This window comes from Mesoplodon densirostris, chromosome 1 (genome assembly GCF_025265405.1).
Source record: "Mesoplodon densirostris isolate mMesDen1 chromosome 1, mMesDen1 primary haplotype, whole genome shotgun sequence".
Classification (NCBI taxonomy): Eukaryota; Metazoa; Chordata; class Mammalia; order Artiodactyla; family Ziphiidae; genus Mesoplodon; species Mesoplodon densirostris.
In genome coordinates, this window is record NC_082661.1 from 47,920,541 (window position 1) to 47,939,454 (window position 18,914).

Consider the following 18,914-nt stretch of genomic DNA (forward strand, 5'->3'; position numbering starts at 1 on the left):
CTTTGGAAAGGAGTCTTTTAAAAAAATTGTGATTGCTAAAGTCAGGGGGCAAGGTCCTGAGGTCCGCGCGCGCTGCGCGGCGAGACGCGGAGGGCGTGACGGAGGATGGAGGAGGTAGCGTCCAACGGAACGGTCGCGGTTGCTCGTGAGAAGGTAGCGGTGTAGGCACACGGGCTACGTAGAGGCGCGGGCCATGGCGGGAGGCCGTTTTTGTTGGGCTCCCTGAGGTGCGCTCCCTGAAGTCTCTGCGAGCCGTGACCCATGGGCTCTCTGAGCAGCCGAGTGCTGAGCCACCCGGGGCGAGCCCGAGCCCAGCAGGATCCGGGTTCTGGGGCTGGGGGCTCGGCCCGGAGGCCGGAGAGTGGGGGCGACGTGGCCGCCCACGGCTTCTGTTACTGTCTGGGCAGCTGTAAGCGCAAGCGAAGCAGCGGGGCCTTCTGCTACTGTCACCCCGATTCCGAGACAGACGAGGATGAGGAGGGAGGGGACGAGCAGCAGCGACTCTTAAACACCCCTCAAAGGAAAAAGTTGAAGAGTACATCCAAATATGTTTATCAAACATTATTTTTAAATGGTGAAAACAGTGACATTAAGATTTGTGCTCTAGGAGAGGAGTGGAACTTACACAAAATATATTTATGTCAATCTGGCTACTTTTCTAGTATGTTCAGTGGTTCATGGAAGGAGTCCACCATGAATATTATTGAACTGGAGATTCCAGACCAGAGTATTGATATAGAAGCACTGCAGGTGGCATTTGGGTCATTGTATCAAGATGATGTCTTAATAAAGTCCAGTCGAGTTATTGCCATTTTGGCAGCAGCTTGTATGCTGCAGTTGGATGGTTTAATACAGCAGTGTGGTGAGACAATGAAGGAAACAGTTAATGTGAAAACCGTATGTGGCTATTACACATCAGCAGGGACTTATGGACTGGATTCTGTAAAGAAAAATTGCCTTGAATGGCTTCTAAACAATCTGGTGACTCACCAGGATGTTGAACTTCTTAAAGAACTCAGTATAAATGTCATGAAACAACTCATTGGTTCCTCTAACTTATTTGTGATGCAAGTGGAGATGGATGTATACACAGCCCTTAAAAAGTGGATGTTCCCCGGTACCTCTCTTCTCTAGCCAGCAAAGAGAACTGCCAAGTCAGTTCCGGCAGAGAGCGCGGTAAGAAGCGGATCGCGGCCTTCTAGCCCGGGGCCCTCCAGACCCTCCGGCCTCTAGTCGGCAGGTGAACTGGGGGGCCCCCGGGACAGGCTCAGGCTGCGTCTTGCCGAGCCCCAGAGCCCTCGCCGCAGCCGCCAACTGACAGGGCCCGAGCCTGGAAGCAGCAACGAACTGCTCCTCCACCCCCACCTCCGCGACCTAATGGCAGCGGCCCCTCGGAGCCCAGATCCCGCCCACCGCCGGGTCTCTTGACCCCACGCTGCAGGGGTTAGGCGAAGCCCCCGGCAGGCCACCGAGGACGTGGCGCCTTTGGGCATCGGGCGTGGCAGGGCGAGAAGAATGGCGGCCAGTGGAAAGCCGCGGAGGGCCGTTAGAGCCTCGAGGGCCCGGGAAGGGGCGTCTACGGGGACGCCAGCTCAGCCACCCTTAGGCCTTGGAGCCCGCGCGGATCCGGGACCTGAGGTGACCTCTCTGCCCCAGTTGGACGAGACCTCACCTCGTCCGGACAACGAATGACAAAGGTCTTAACGGGCCCGGAAGGTGAGCGGAGCCCTGGTCGACGACGGTTGGAACGTTCGCGGGTCATCGGGCGGTTGGTCGTCGTTCTACCAGACCTCGATGTCGGAAGATAGAAATGGTAGAATAACATACCACATGCGGCCAATAGGAAGTGCCAGCCACCCTTTGGGAAGATTTACTGGCCGTTTATAGAAGGCCTGTGTATATAATATGAAAAAGCTGCTCTCAACTTTCCCCCCAACCTTTCGAAAGAAAACTTTTTGCTACATATAGGCCTAGATGTGAAGAGGTTGCCGACGTATGATAGAGTTTAAGTCACATGTCTTGTAAATGCCCATTTGTTTCTTTAAAAAAAACCGTAGAAAAGAAATGTCTTCTAGGGCCTCCCTGGTGGCGCAGTGGTTGAGAGTCCGCCTGCCGACGCAGGGGATACGGGTTCGTGCCCCGGTCTGGGAGGATCCCATATGCCTCGGAGCGGCTGGGCCCGTGAGCCATGGCCGCTGAGCCTGCGCATCCGGAGCCTGTGCTCCGCAACGGGAGAGGCCACAACAGTGAGAGGCCCGCGTACGGCAAAAAAAAAAAAAAAAAGAAATGTCTTCTGGAAATGACTTTTCGAAATGGAGTTGTTTGACCACCTCTAGAGGAGGACATCAGGAGCCACAGAGGTCCACGTTTGTTCAGTGGGTTAGAGGACATGGAATGCAAGACGCTGAGGAGGAAGAAAAGGTTCTGTGCCAGACTGGTCACAGTTAGAAGACATTTGCATATTAGAATCATTGTTTTGTGTGTGCATTTTACTCCTTACTACTGTATATGTAGTTGACAATAAGTACTTTTTTGAAATATCTAGTCTTTCTAGATGTTCTAAAGTGCCTGATACATGTTCAAAGTAGAGGTAGTAAAAAGACATTTTGTAAATATCTTTTTGTTAAAATTCGTATGAAATGTTGTTTTGGGGGGGCAGGGGTGGCCAAACCACCTTTTTGAACAGTACGCAGTATGCACTGTGTTTGTTTGTGCACTGGTTCAAGGTCGGGGGGAGGAGAAGGAAGTGCAAAGAGCTCTGTGCCAGTGTGTTTATAGTGAGGCAAGATTAACCATTGTCTTTTTTATGTTCCTGCATTTTGTTTCACTTTGCTGTGTATATAGTGTATATAATGGACAAATGAGTCCTAATTTACAACACCTAGTCTTTCTAGATGTTAAAGAGGTTGCCAGTGTATGACAAAAATAGAGTTAGTAAATAATACATTTTGTACATTTTTTGTTAAAATTTCTAGGAAAGATTGTCTTCTGAAAATTTGAGCATGATAGCCCTCTGGGTTGGTGGAGGGGGGAGAGAGAGAAGGGGGTTGGTCTTAGAATGGCTAGAATGCTGGTATTTTGAAGACACTCTCAGATTGTAACTGTAACATGTGTGCAGTTCATTCAGTACTGCTCTGTATATAGTGGACAAATTAAGTCCTTATTTGAAACATCTAGTCCATCTAGATGTTTAGAAGTGCCCAACGTATGTTAAATGTAGAGGTAGTAAAATATCACTTTGTAAATATCTTTTTGCTAAAATTCACAGGAAGTAGTCTTTGGGAATGTTAAATGTTAAACCACCTCTCTGAGCAGTATACTATTGTTTATACTTGTTCAGTGGTTTGGAGGAGGGAGGGAAAGAATTGCAAAAGGTAATATGCTAGTGTGTTCATACCTGGACATTTTCAGACAAAACCATTTTTTGTATGTTCATTTTGTTTTGCTGTGTATGTAGTGTATATAATGGACAAATTGAGTCCTAGTTTTGCAACATCTAGTCTAGGTTGCCAGTGTATGACAAAGTAGTAAAATTAGCACATTTTGTATACTTTATTGAAATTCATAGGAATGCTTGTCTCCTGTAAATGACTTTTGGATATGAATTTGTTCAACCACCTCTAAGCATTACACATGCATGTACTTGTCCACTGGATTGGCGGTGGAGAGAAGGAAGTGAGGGAGGAAATGGTTCAGGCCAAAATGGTCATATTTAGAAGAAGATACCTCAGATTATAACCATTGTTACATGTGTGCAATTTTATTTAACAGTGCTGTGTACATAGTGGACAAGTAAGCTCTTATATGAAATATCTATTCTTTCTAGATGTTTAGAAGTGCTCGATGTATTTAAAAGTAGTTTTAGTAGAATAAATGCTTCTTGTAAATAGCTTTTAAAAACTGATGGGAAATACTGTCTTTGGAAATGGAATTGTTAAACCTCCTCTCTGAACAGTATACTCTGTGCTTGTTCATTGGGTTTAGGGAGGTGGGAGGGAAAGATTGCAAAAGATGTTTTGCTAGCAGGTACTAGAACATTTCAACTTATCCATTGCTCTATACGTTACATGCATTTTGTTTAACTTTACTGTATATATTTTGTATATACTGGACCAATGGGTCCCAATTTTATAATATCTAGTCTCTAGATATTAAAGAGGATGCAATGTATGACAAAAGTAGAGTTAGTAAACTAACACATTTTGTACACTTTGTGTTAAAATTCATTGAAATGCCGTCTTCTGAAAAGGGCCTTTGGAAGTGAAATTGTAAATCACATCTAAGTGACACCTGTGCCTGTACTTGCCCAATGTTGGATGGATGGCAGAAAGGAGGTACTGGGAGAAACGAAGTGTTCTAGATTAGAATGTTCCTATGTAGAAGACACTTTCAGATCTAACCATTGTTACATGTGTGCAGTTTATTCAACACTACTGTGTATATAGTGGACAAACTTAAGTCCTTATTTGAAACATCTAGTCTTTCTAGATGTTTAGAAGTGCACAAAGTATGTTAAAAGTAGAGGTAGTGAAGTAACATGTTTTGTAGATATATCCTTTTGTTAAAATTCATATGAAATACTGTCTTTTAGAAATGGAGTGATCAAAATGATCAAACCACCTCTCTGAGCAGTACACGTTATTTTATTTGTGCTGGTTCAGGGAGAAAGAAGAAAGTGTAAAGGGCTTTATACCAAGAAAAAAAAAGTGGATGTTCCTTCAACTTGTGCCTTCCTGGAATGGATCTTTAAACCAGCTTTTGACTGAAACAGATGTCTGGTTTTCTAAGAGGAGAAAAGATTATGAAGGTATGACCTTCCTTGAAACTGAGCAAGGAAAACCATCTGTGTCAGTATTCAGACATTTAAGGTTACAGTATATTATCAGTGATTTGGCCTCCGCGAGAATTATCGAACAAGATTCTCTAGTACCTTCAGAATGGCTATGTTCTGTGTATAAACAGCAGTGGTTTGCTGTGCTCCGGGCAGAACAAGACAGTGAGGTGGGGCCTCAAGAAATCAATAAAGAAGAGCTAGAGGGAAATAGCATGAGGTGTGGTAGAAAGCTTGCCAAAGATGGTGAATACTGCTGGCGGTGGACAGGTTTTAACTTCGGCTTTGACCTGCTTGTAACTTACACCAATCGATACATCATTTTCAAACGCAATACATTGAATCAGCCATGTAGTGGAACTGTCAGTTTACAACCTCGAAGGAGCATAGCATTTAGATTATGTTTGGCTTCTTTTGATAGTAGTGGAAAACTAATATGTAGTAGAACAACTGGCTATCAAATACTTATACTTGAAAAGGACCAGGAACAAGTAGTGATGAACTTGGACAGCAGGCTTCTGATCTTCCCTTTATATATCTGCTGTAACTTCCTGTATATATCGCCAGAAAAAAGAACTGAAAATAATCATCATCCAGAAAATCCAGAAAACTGAGGATCTCATCCGTTGGAAACAGTAGCACTTTGTAAACTTTTTTGACCAGCTTTAATTTAATGGCCCTGCAGATATTCACATCTAAGGTGACTAACAGTGACAAAGGCCTTATGAACTGTTCAGATAATACAGAAGACTATTCTTATCCTCATTACATTTCTATGCATATATCAAAAAACATTTTAAAGCCAAGAAAATATCTGTCAAACCGTTTGTTATAAAGATGTCGACTCATGCTTTTTAATTTGGCATCAGTAGAAAATTGCCATAGGTAAATTTCACATTTCTCTGCAACCAAATATAGAGTTAATTTTTAGCTTGAACTTTGATCCTACCTAATGTTAGTGAACCTCAATTATCCATCTGTAAGTTTTATTTTTATTTGGCTAAAAGAATGCTAAAGGAATAATTTGGCCAATTATAAATGCTGTTTCAGTTGGTGTGTTTAAAACTGTCCTTTAATTTTTTCAACTGCTCTTTATGATTCCTCCTCCTAGTCGAATATTCTTCCAATCTATATATGTTTTTAATCATTAAATTTTTTTTCATGGAAAAAAAATTAAAAATAAAATAAAAAAATTGTTTGAGGCATAATCGACATATCACATTATATTAGTTTCAGGTGTACAACATAATGATTTGATATTCGTGTATATTGCAAAATGGATCACCACAGCAGGTCAACTTAACATCCATCACTACACATAGTTACAGATTTTTTTCCTTGTGATGAGAACTTTTAAGATTACTCTCTTGGCAACCTTCAAATATAAAATAAGTATTATTAATTATAGTCACCATGCTGTAAATTACATCCCCATGACTTATTTATTTTATAACTGGAAGTCTGTACCTTTTGACCTCCTTCACCCATTTCTCACACCCCCCACCCTCCGCCTGTGGCAACCACCAATCTGTTCTCTGTATGTCTGAGCTCATTTTGAGGAGGAGTGTTGTTTGCTTGCTTGGTTTTGTCTTTGATTTTATATTCCGCATTTAATTGACATCACATGATATTTGTCTTCCCGGAGAGGAAGCTTTATAACCTATTCTGACCCTATGGAGATAAAAACATCTGTGTTTCTATCTTTTATTGTTGTCTCTTGCTTCCTTTTATCTCTTTCCTGATCTGTGAATACTATGCCATCTTTATCTTCTTTTTCTTGTCTTCTCCTTTGCCATCCGGGCCCAAGTTCTCATCTCTTTGGCCTTTGCTTCTTCTCATTTACTGACCATATGTGAACCAGAAAAATAATTATAAAAATGATTTGTTGTTTTAGCTAATATAAATGTATTATCCCTGTGTTCATTGCCAAGCCAATGAGTAAGAATTTTTACCATTCCTTCACTGAAAAAAAAAAACAAAAACCAAAAACACTCTGCCAAAACTAACAGAATTATTATTGTTTTGGGGGGGGGATTATAATATACCTACAGAAAAGAGCACCTATTGTAGCTATACAGTTCAGCTAATTTTCACAAATGGAACAAAGTCATATAACCAGTACTTAGATCAAGAAACAGAATATTACAAACACCCCAGGAGCCCCACTTCTGTCCCCATCCAGCTCTACCCAGACTTCTAATAGCATAGATTAATTCTAGCTATTTTTGTGCTTTATATCAGTGGAATGAAATGTCCTAGTTTCAATTCCCTTAGGAGCTGACCTTGCAACAAGGACTTTAGAGCAGGTAGTTTATTGGGGAGGTAGAGTGAACACTGGGCAGGGAGTGAGGAAACAGAGAATGGAAGGCAGCAGCCAATAAAGGACGTATTAAGAATCAAGCTATCACAGTGAGTGACTGGAGCCTTCTCCCGTAGGGAGTCTTTGGAAGGCACCGCAAAACACACTCCTCAGAATTCTCTCTCTCTGGGGGGAAGGAGAGAGCTGGTATATTCATATAGCCAACTATTATTTGTCCCTCTAATGCCTTTTCCTGCCCCAGCATCCCACCTAACAGCTCACATTGCATTCGGTTGTTGTGTCTCTTTAGTCTCCTTTAATCTGGGATGGTTCCTTAGTCTTGTTATTTTTTAAATTTTCCTTTCATGACCTTGATACTTTTGGAAAGTACTGGCCAGTCATTTTGTAGAATGTCCCCATTGTACAAAATTTAGGTTTGTCTGCATTACTCCTCATTTTAAGGTAAAGAAACTGAGGCACAGGGAGGGTAAATAACTTGCTCAAGGTCACACAGCTCACAAATAATAGAGCCAGTACTTGAATCCAGACCATCTGGCTCCAGGGTGCTGGTTCTTAACAACTAAGCAATGGTGAATTCTTAGACAATTTAACTGAACTATTTTATGTTGCAAAGTGATAATACTGTTCTATCTGGAAAAAATTATCATTTTTGCATATATTAGACAATTAATAAATACTGATAAAGCAATGAGTATTTAAGAACCACAACAGTGCACAATTGTGTACTAAGTACTCAGAGTACAGAGTAATCATGAGCTTAGCACTGGACTGCAGTAAACCACCACCTAATAAATGATTGTGTGATCTAAATTCACAATATAGTGTGATTCGTGATGCTACAAAATTTGTTTTAGAATTAATGCTTAATATATCCTAATAACTCACTATTTTAATAAAAATACAACATGCTTTGTGTAAGAATAAAAACTACATGCAAAAACTTCACTTATGGAGAGAACAAATTTTTTGTGCCTCAGTTTTCTCATCTGAAAAAAGGACAATAACCCCTATTTCACAGGGTTATGTACAATTAATGAGATAATACATGCAGAGCACTTAGAAATGCTTGGCACATAGAAAACACTCAAGAAGAATGTGTGTCCTTAACATAATAAAGGTCATGCATGAAAAACTCACAGCTAAAAACATACTCAATGATGAAACACTGAAAGCTTTCCCCCAAGATCAGGAACAAGACAAGCATATCCACTCTTGCCACTTCTGTTCACCATAATAATAGAAGTTCTAGACAGAGTAATTAGGCAATAAAAAGAAATAAAAGGCATCCAAAATGGAAAGGAAGACGTAAAACTATCTCTGCAGATGACATGACCTTATATATAGTGATGGGGTTCTGGATACACTACCCCAAAATATGGCACTGTGGCATATGGAAGCTGAAGGATTTTGAGAAAACAGCAGAAGCAAGGTCACTCAGACCTTTACCCCCTTGCCCTTCTCCCCTGAAACAGATCATAAAACTCTCAAATTTGCCCTTCCTATACCTGGAGAAAAGAGTATCTTAATCTCTGAAGACCAAAGGATGCCAGGAAGAATCCTAACAAAGAGGCCTTGCTAAGTTTCCTCCAGTTTACTACAATTACCTCATATGCCTTAAACTATCCTTTTCCTCCATGACTGTCCACTCTTGATTAAACCTAGTATAAATATACTCAAGTCTAACTGGGTATTTATTTCCTTATAAAATCTCCTGTATCACATAAAACTTATACTAAATGAATTTATATATGCTTTTCTCCTGTTAATCTGTTTTTGTTAGTTTAATTGAAACCCAAGAGGGTTGAGGAAAAACTTTTTCCTTCTCTAAAGTAGAAAACCCTAAGAATTGTACAGAATAACTGTTACAGTTATTAAGCAAATTTAGCAAAGTGGCAGGATAGAAAATGAACACACATCATAAGTCAGTTGCATTTCTATATGCTAACAATGAGCAATACGAAAGGAATTAAGAAAACAATGCAGGGGCTTCCCTGGTGGTTCAGTGGTTAAGAATCCACCTGCCAATGCAGGGGACACAGGTTCAAGCCCCGGGAAGATCCCACATGCTGCAGAGCAACTAAGCCTATGTGCCACAACTACTGAGCCTGAGCTCTAGAGCCCGCAAGCCACAACTACTGAGCCCACGTGCCACAACTACTGAAGCCTGTGCACCTAGAGCCCATACTCCTCAACAAAAGAAGCCACAACAATGAGAAGCCCACACACTGCACCAAAGAGTAGCCCCTGCTCACTGCAACTAGAGAAAGCCCATGCACAGCAACGAAGACCCAACACAGCCAAAAATAAATAAATAAATAAATTTTTTTTTTAAAAGAAAGAAAACAATGCAATTTACAATAATGTGAAGTAGAATAAAATACTTCAAAATAAATTTCATTAAAGTCTTGTACATGAAAAAACTACAAAAGACTTGTACACTAAAAACTACACAAAATTGTTGAAAGAAATTATGGAAGACATAGGTAAATGGAAATGTATTCTATGTACATGGATCGGAAGACTTAATATTGCTAAGATAACAATACTACCCAAAGCAATCTACAGACTCAAAGCAATCCCTATCAAAATTGCAATGACTTTTTTTGTAGAAATAGAAAAACCCATCCTAAGATTTATATGGAATCTCAAGGGACACCACAAAGGCAAAACAATCTTGAAAAAGAAGAACAAAGTTAGAGGACTCATACCTGTTGATTTCAAAACTTAGTAGAAAGCTACAGTAATCAGAATAGCATGGTATTGGCATAAGGACAGAGGTATAGACCAACAGAATAGAATAGAGAGCCCAGAAATAAACCCTCACATATATGGTCAACTGATTTTTAACAAGGGTGTCAAAACCATTCAATGAGGAACGAACAGTCTTTTGGTATTGGGAAAACTGCCATTTGGTATTAGGAAAACTGAATACATGCAAAAGAATGAAGTTGAACCCTTACTTTACACCATATACAAAAAATAACTCAAGGGACTTCCCTAGCAGTCCAGTGGTTAAGACTCCATGCTTCCACTGCCCAGGGCGTGGGTTTGATCCCTGGTCAGGGAATCAGGATTCTGCATGATGTGGCCAAGAAAAAAAACAAACAAACTCAAAATGGACCAAAGACTTAAACTTATGACTGTGGCTCCTTCCCTGCCATAGTTCTGTTTCTTTTGAAAAGGCTTCTGGGGGCTTCCCTGGTGGTGCAGTGGTTAGGAATCCGCCTGCGAATGCAAGGGATGGGTTCGAGCCCTGGTCTGGGAAGATCCCACATGCCACAGAGCAACTAAGACCATGTGCCACAACTACTGAGCCTGCGCTCTAGAGCCTGCAAGTCACAACTACTGAGCCCATGTGCCTAGAGCCTGTGCTCCGCAACAAGAGAAGCCACCATGATGAGAAGCCCATGCACTGCAACGAAGTGGGGGACAGTGTGGCCCCCCCCTCGCCACAACCCGCATGCAGCAACGAAGACCCAACGCAGCCAAAAGTAAATAAAATAAATAAATAAATAAATAAATAAAAAGAAAGAAAAGCCTTCTGTTGGGAGCCCTCTCATGGATACAGCTCTCCCCAGATTTTGGTAACAGTTCCCACCCCTTACTCAAGCCTAGGGGTGAGAAAGCTGCCCTGTTACTGGCAGTCTCTGGGAACATCACCTCCTGTAACCCACATGCACCTTTGTAAACAGTCTCCTTGCTAAATGTTACACCTTGAGAGTGAAATCCTTTTTGCAGCAGGAGTCTGATGTATCAGGGGAAAAAAAGTGAAGAGGGTATGCTGACATGAGAAAAGGAAACAGCCTCTCTTATATGCCAGATACTGTTAGTTTTGTATTTTATCTAATGTTTCTTCACAACAAACTTGTGATGAAGATTTTATCATCTCTATTTTCTGAGAGATTAAACAATTTCTCTGGATCCCCTAAATAGTGAATAGAGTTGGGATTTAAACCCAGGTCTTCCTAAAAACAAAACCCATATTCTTTCCCCTGTAATAATTGAAGGTGTTATGCAAGATTCACTTCTATCTGTGCTGCAAAATTGTTATACATTACATCAATTAGTATCTGCCATGTAAAGTTCCACATGAGAAATTTATTTTATACATTTTAATTAAAAACTTTAAAAATTTTTGTTATTTAAAAATTTTAGAAATCCAGAAGGGAAAACATATCTCTTTTAAGAATCTGTAGCTGTTCCTTGGGACTTTGCTCACTTCATGCCTGGCCTGCTCCAGTTCAATTGCATCAGCTACCAATCATGAGTTGTATCTCTGAGTTGGGGACCAGTTTTAAGGCCCTTAATCCTGGTGTGATACTTGGTTTCCTTGTTTTTGGCCACTGGCAAAAGACTTTGACTCAGATTCCCTGCTGTGATTTTTCCCTCATTTTTTCATTCCAAATACTAAGTTAAACCATATTAAGTTGAAACTGATATTTTTGTAGGTCAAAGACAAGTATTTCATATGGTTCAACATAAAAAATTACCCTTGAGTGACTCAAACACCTAGGGACCCAAAAGCTGGCACAAGCCTACTTGGCCAGCACTGCAGCAAGGCTGATTCCCAACTCAGTATACAATGTTTCAACTTTGCTTGCCCAAATATCTGATTATTTTATTATACTCTTTACCTCTGTAAGTCCCTTCTTGTTCTTTTTTCAGAATTATTTGAGCTACTGTTGCTTGTTTCTTTTCCCAAATGAACATTAGAATCATTTAGTACCAAAAATATCCTGAAGATATTTTAAAAATAGAGTTATAGACCAACTTAGGAAGAATTGACATCTTCATGATTTTGAATGTTCCTATACAAGAACAGAACATGCCTTTCCATTTATTCAAGTTGTCTTTTTAGTCCTTGGTAGAATTAATTCTTAATAAAAACTTTATTGAGATATAATTCAAATACCACAAAATTCACCATTTTAAACTGTACAGTTCACTGGTTTTTAGTATATTCAGTGTCGTCCAACTATCACCACAATCAGTTTCAGAAATATTTAGAATTTTAGAACCCTCAAAGACGAACCCCATACCCCTTGGTTATCGTTCCTCTCTCCTCCATTCTCCCACCCCCTAGCAACCACTAACCTATTTTCTGTCTCTATAATTTTGCTTATTTTAGATATTTTATATAAATGGAATCATATAATATATGGTCTTTTGTGACTGGCTTCTTTCAGTGAGCATGTTTTGAAGGTTCAGCCTCATTACATGGATCAGTAATCCATTCCTTTTTATTGCCTGATTATATTTTATTGAATGTATATGCCACATCTTCTTTTCCATTCAACAGTTGATGGACATTGGAGTTGTTTCTGCTTTTTGACTCTTGAGAATAATGCTGCTGTGAACATTTGTGTAGAAGTATTTGTCTGAGTACCTATTTTCAATTCTTTTGGGTATGTACCTAGGAGTGGAATTGCTGAGTCATATAACAATTCTATATTTAGCATTTGAGGAAATGCTAAACTATTTTCCAAAGCAGCTACACCATTTTACTTTCAAACTAGCAATGTATGAGGGTTCCAGTTTTTCCACATTCTTATCAACACGTGTTGTTGTCTATCTTTTTGATTTAGCCATCCTAGTATCTCATTGTGGTTTTGATTTGCATTTGATGTTGACTATTGACTGTTGATGTTGAGCGTATTTTCATGTGCTTATTGGCCAGTAGCATGTCTTCTTTGAAATGTTGGTTTAAGTTATTTGCTCATTTTTAATTGTTAATTTGAATTTTTACTGCTCAGTTGTTGGAGTTCTTCATGTATCCTGGATACAAGTCCCTTAACATATAGATAATTCGCAAATATTTCCTCCTATTCTACAGGCTTTTTTTTTTTTTTTTTTTTTTGGCCATGCACTGCAGCATGTGGGATCTTAGTTCCCCAACCAGGGATCGGTCCCACACAGAGTCTTTACCACTGGACCGCCAGGGAAGTCCCACCATGGGCTGTCTTTTCACTTTCGTGATGGTATCATTTGAAACACAAAATTTTTATTTTTATTTTTTTATTTTTGCAGTACAGGGGCCTGTCACTGTTGTGGCCTCTCCCGTTGCGGAGCACAGGCTCCAGACGCGCAGGCTCAGCGGCCATGGCTCACGGGCCTAGCCACTCCACGGCATGTGGGATCCTCCTGGACCGGGGCACGAACCCGTGTCCCCTGCATCAGCAGGCGGACTCTCAACCACTGCGCCACCAGGGAAGCCCCCCAAATTTTTAATTTTGATGAAGTCCAATTTGGCTATTTTTTCTTTTGCCTCTTATGCTCTCAGTGTCATATCTAAGAGGCTTTGCCAAAACCAAGGCCATAGAAATTTACTCCTATGGTTTCTTCCAAGAGTTTTATAGTTTTACTTCTTACATTTAGACTTGTGATCCATTTTGGGTTAATTTTTGTGTATGGTGTGATGTAGGTTTTTATTTCTTTCCTTTGCATATGACTATCCAGTTGTCCCAATATTACTTATTGAAAAGACTATTATTTCCCTATTGAATTTTCTTGGCACCCTTGTGGAAAATCAATTGACGATAAATCCAAGAGTCCATTTCTGGATTCTCAATTCTTTTCCATTGATTTATATAACAGTCCTTATGCCAATAGCACACTGTCTTGATTACCTTAGCTTTGTAATAAGTTTCAAAATATGTGGTCTTTTGGACTGGCTTTTTTCACTTAGCATAATGTTTTCATAGTTCATCCATGTTTAACGTGTATCAACACTTAATGCTTTTTATTTATATTTCATTGTATGGATATACCACATTTTGTTTATCCATTCATGGACATATGGGCTGTTTCCACCTTTTGGCTATTGTGAGTAATGCTGCTATAAACATTCAGGTACAAGTATGTATTTGATACCTGTTTTTAATTCTCTTGGACATGTACCTAGGAGTGGAATTGCTAGGTTAAATGATAACTCCATGTTTGGATTTTTAAGGAAAAACCTAAACATCCTCATCTTTGGTAATACTTACTATTATCTGTCTTTTTGATTATTGCTGTCTTAGTGGGTGTGAAATGGTATCTCAGAGACTTTGATTTCCCTAATGAAAATGATGTTGAGCATCTTTTCAAGTGCTTATTGACCATTAAGAAGACACTTTTTAAAACTTTTTATTTTGACATAGTTTCACATTTACAGAAAAGTTATAGAATAGCTCAAAAAAGTTATGATAACCCTTCACTCAGATTCACCCCAGCTATTAATATTTCATCCCCTTTGTGTCATCATTTCTCCTCTCTGTCTCTGTCTCTTTCTACACACACACACACACACACACACACACACACTTTTTTTTAGTAATCTGAGAGTAATTTGCATATCATGCCCCTTTATCCATGAACAATTATGTGAATTTTCTGAGAACAAGGACCTTTTTATTAAATATAACCTCAGTACATTTATCAAAATCAGGAAACTTAACATTGACAAAATAATGTTACCTAATCCACAGTCCATATTTGAAATTTAGCAATTGTCCCAGTATTCCAGATTCAAGTCCAGGATCAAAGATTGCATTTTGTTGCCATATTTCTTTAGTTGCCTTTAATCTGAAACAGCTTCTCACCCTTTCTTCATTTTTTCATGGCCTTGGTATTTTTGAAGATTATGAGCCAGTTATTTTGTAGAATACATTTGTCTGATGTTTCCTTGTGATTAGCTTATGTTATGCATTTTGGCAGGAACTCCAAAATGTCCTAGGGCATGGTAGCAGGAAGCTCATTTTTACCCCATCATTGGCAATTAACTTTGGTTACTTGGTTAGAGCGGTATCACTTAGTCTGCATTGAAAATTACTGTTTTTCCCTTTTGTAATTAATAAGCAATTTTGAGATGGTATAATATTCTGTCTTTCATTACACTTCCATTCACTGGTTTCAGCATCCTGTGTCGTTTTTAAAAATCAGTTGTGAGGTAAAATTTACAATAAAAATTTACCTATTTTAAATGTCTAATTGGATGAGTTTTGACAAATGTGTGGAGTCGTGCAGCCACCAGCATAATACAAATTTACAACATTTCCATTTCCTTTCCACTCCAGAAAGGCCAAAAGGGAGCCTTCTTAATTATGTGGGACAACAGACATAAACCTAGACATATCCTATTTTAATCTTAAGGATCTTTGAATTTCTTTCTGAACCAGGCCTGGTCTTCAGGATAATTGTCTTGGTAGGAACTCGAAACAGAAGCCAGTGTTGAGGGCCAAAGCAGAACAATGACCCCTCTGTTCAAGTTGGCACCCGCCTCTTCCCTGACTCAATGGGTGGGAGGCCTCCAGGCAACAGGACTTACAGAGCACGAAAACCCATCTGGAAATGTTGCCAAAAGTATCCCTCTACACACTCAAGAGTTCTGCTTGTCCTCAATGCAGGGCTCTTGCAGGCCCAATGGCCTCTCATAGGGTACGGGACACTTTTAAATATGCGGCCTCACCACTCCAGGAGCCCAGGAGACAGAGCAGCTTGTGCTGCACCCCACTGCTGTCACCAAGTGCCACACTGTGGGGATGTTTCAAGACCTCGCTGGTTCTCCCTGGGCCCCATGAGAAGTGAGCACAGCTCTCCTTTCCCACTCCAGGACCCTCCCACTTATCTGGGGCCTCTGCTGCCTATGCCCTTTCCTCTGCTGCCCACCATAGGTGGAGTAATGAGTATGACACAGAAGTCCCATTCAAGGACCCATATCTAGGGCTTCCCTGGTGGAGCAGTGGTTAAGAATCCGCCTGCCAGTGCAGGGGATATGGGTTCGAGTCCTGGTCCGGGAAGATCCCACATGCCACGGAGCAACTAAGCCCGTGCACCACAACTACTGAACCTGTGCTCTAGAGCCCGTGAACCACAACTACTGAGCCCACGAGCCACGACTACTGAGCCCACACACCACAACTACTGAAGCCCACGTGCCTAGAGCCCATGCTCCACAAGAGAAACCACTGCAGTGAGAAGCCTGTGCACTGCAATGAAGAGTAGCCCCGCTCGCTGCAACTAGAGAAAGCCTGGTGCAGCAACCAAGACCCAGTGAAGCCAAAAATAAATTAATTAAATAAATTAATTTTTAAAAAAGGACCCATATCTAGCCACATCTATATATTCATATCAGGGATCCATGACTCACTCTATTGCTCCCCTCTCGAACTCTCTCTTTTCCCCAGGCCTATGGGATCTTCATCTAGTCTGGGTGGCTGTTAGGTATTTTCTGTGCCTAGTGTTCAGGCTAAGAATTAAATTTGTTGATGCCCACAAAGCCTTTTTCTCCTAAAGCTGTTGTCTCTGCCATGGGCTATGAAAGTCTATTTTGAAATTAAAAGTTGAATGTTGAGTCACTTATTTTTGAATTACCGCAGAAAGCATCCCACTCTCAGCCCAGGGATACCAGAAAGTAGAGTAGGGAGGGAAGAAGGGGCAAGCCTCATTGACTAATGTTTGTCAATACCCAGCCCATCATTGTACAGTTGATTTGGGAGACATAATCAAGACTTCATGTTTATCTACCTTAAATATTATCATTATTTATCTACCTTAGTCTCTCCTCCTTTTGACCTCAGAGCAAACCAGATAAAGAAATATCTTTATTTACTTTTTATTTTTCTTTTCTGGTAGTGTAGCAGGTGGAAAGGGACACAAAGGCAAACAAAGATGACTGGGAAAAGCAGTAAGGGATTAGATCCTGTGATGGGATGTGAGTTTGGGCTTGTAGAACAGAGCGCCTGGGCCCAAAGGGAAAGAGAAGAACCTTACTAAGCAGCATGGAAGGTGGCGTGTGTGCTGATCAAACAGTGTGAGGTTAACTGGAGAGAAAAGGAGGCCATGTCCTCAAGCTTCATCTCAACCTAGGTATGTTTATTGTACAATAAATACGTTTATAAATACATAATAAATCTAATACCATTTGCACTAATGCCAGAATTTTATGGATAGTTTCTCAGTGTCCATCCCAAACCTCAGGAGTGTTGGCTTAATTCTAGTGATTCTAGTGACTGTGACATCTTCATTTCTGTATGGTGAGATCTGAGGCATCACTTTAAACAGTATGAGGGAATCAAAACCACAATGATCTATCACCTCACACCTGTCAGAATGGCCATTATCAAAAAGTGTACAGGGCTTCCCTGGTGGCGCAGTGGTTGAGAGTCTGCCTGCCAATGCAGGGGACGCGGGTTCGAGCCTTGGTCTGGGAAGATCCCACATGCCGCGGAGCAACTAAGCCCGTGAGCCACAACTACTGAGCCTGTGCGTCTGGAGCCTGTGCTCCACAACAGGAGAGCGCACGACAGTGAGAGGCCCGCACACCGCGATGAAGAGTGGCCTCCGCTTGCTGCAACCAGAGAGAGCCCTCGCACAGAAACGAAGATCCAATACAGCCATAAATAAATAAATAAATAAATAAATAAATAAAAAGTGTACAAATAACAAATGTTGGCCAGGATGTGGAGAAAAGGGAACCCTCCTACATTGTTGGTGGAAATGTAGATTGGGGCAGCCACGGTGGAAAACAGTATGGAGGTTCCTTAAAAAACTAAAAATAAAATTATCATATATCCCACAATTCCACTCCTAGAAATATATCTGAAAAAAACGAAAACACTAATTTGAAAAAATGCATGCACCCCAGTGTTCATAGCAGCACTATTTACAATAGTCAAGATACAGAAGCAACTTACATGCCCTTCAACAGATGAATGGATAAAGATGTGGTATATATATATATATATATATATATATATATATATATATATATATACACACACACACAATGGAATATTACTCAGCCATAAAAAGAATGAAATTCTGCCTTTTGCAGCAATATGGATGGACCTAGAGAATTCTGTGCTTAGCGAAATAAGTCAAATAGTTTATGATATCATTTATAGGTGGAATCTCAAAAATAATACAAATAAATGTATATGCAAACAGAAACAAACTCACAGATGTAGAAGACAAACTAGTGGTTACCAAAGGGGAGAGGGAAGGGGGGAGGGACAAATTAGGGGTATGGGATTAAGAGATACAAACTACTATGTATAAGATACATAAACAACAATGATATATTGTAACCATTACCTTGTAATAACTTTTAATGGTGTATAATCTGTAAAAGTACTGAATCATATGCTTGTACACCTGAAACTAATATAATATTGTAAATCAATTATACTTCAATAAAAAGAAAATAATAAGAAAAATAAAGGTTTAATGTTAAAAATAAACAAACAGCATGAGGGAAAGGGATCTCCATGCGCTTGAATATATCAGATGAGAGGCAGGATGGGATTTGAGGAGATCTAATTTTGGAAAAATTTAGAACTGGATTTGAGTCCCTAATTGGCTAGGCACCTTTAAAGGTCACTCAACAGCCCATCTGCAGAATAAGTATAATTGGACTACAGAACTCAAACAAAAAGGCAATAAAAAGGAAACCATAAAACACAGTATATATTTAACTGTCGTTGCTATTTAAGTTAGCCAATTGCTTCACAAGCTTGAAATTCTCTCCCAAGTTCCCTTTCTACACTCAAAATTCTTCCTTATGTTGCTTAAGACTTGCGAACCTCCCCCTGGATCTCCTTGAGTACTCTTGCTTAAACAAAGATGCACATCCTTGATTTTATGTGTGTCCATTTGCTTTTATATTCTTGTTAAAGGCATTTGGTATTAAAAGTTTCCCAGCTGTTGACATACAAAGGCTTGTATTTGGTGGAAACTGCCAGACACATCCTTAAGAGAGGATCACACTGGGGGACAGGGCTTCAA

The 18,914-nt window shown here is 40.2% G+C and overlaps 1 protein-coding gene across 1 annotated transcript; it reads left to right on the forward strand.

Annotated features, from left to right (window-relative positions):
• The first annotated feature begins 261 nt into the window (after window positions 1–261).
• LOC132503599 (germ cell-less protein-like 1) lies at window positions 262–5,633 on the forward strand. The gene is made up of 2 exons (XM_060120220.1): window positions 262–1,103; window positions 4,698–5,633. The coding sequence occupies exons 1-2, from the start codon at window positions 262–264 to the stop codon at window positions 5,443–5,445; spliced, it is 1,590 nt and encodes a 529-aa protein (XP_059976203.1). The 3' UTR covers window positions 5,446–5,633.
• Window positions 5,634–18,914: the final 13,281 nt, after the last annotated feature.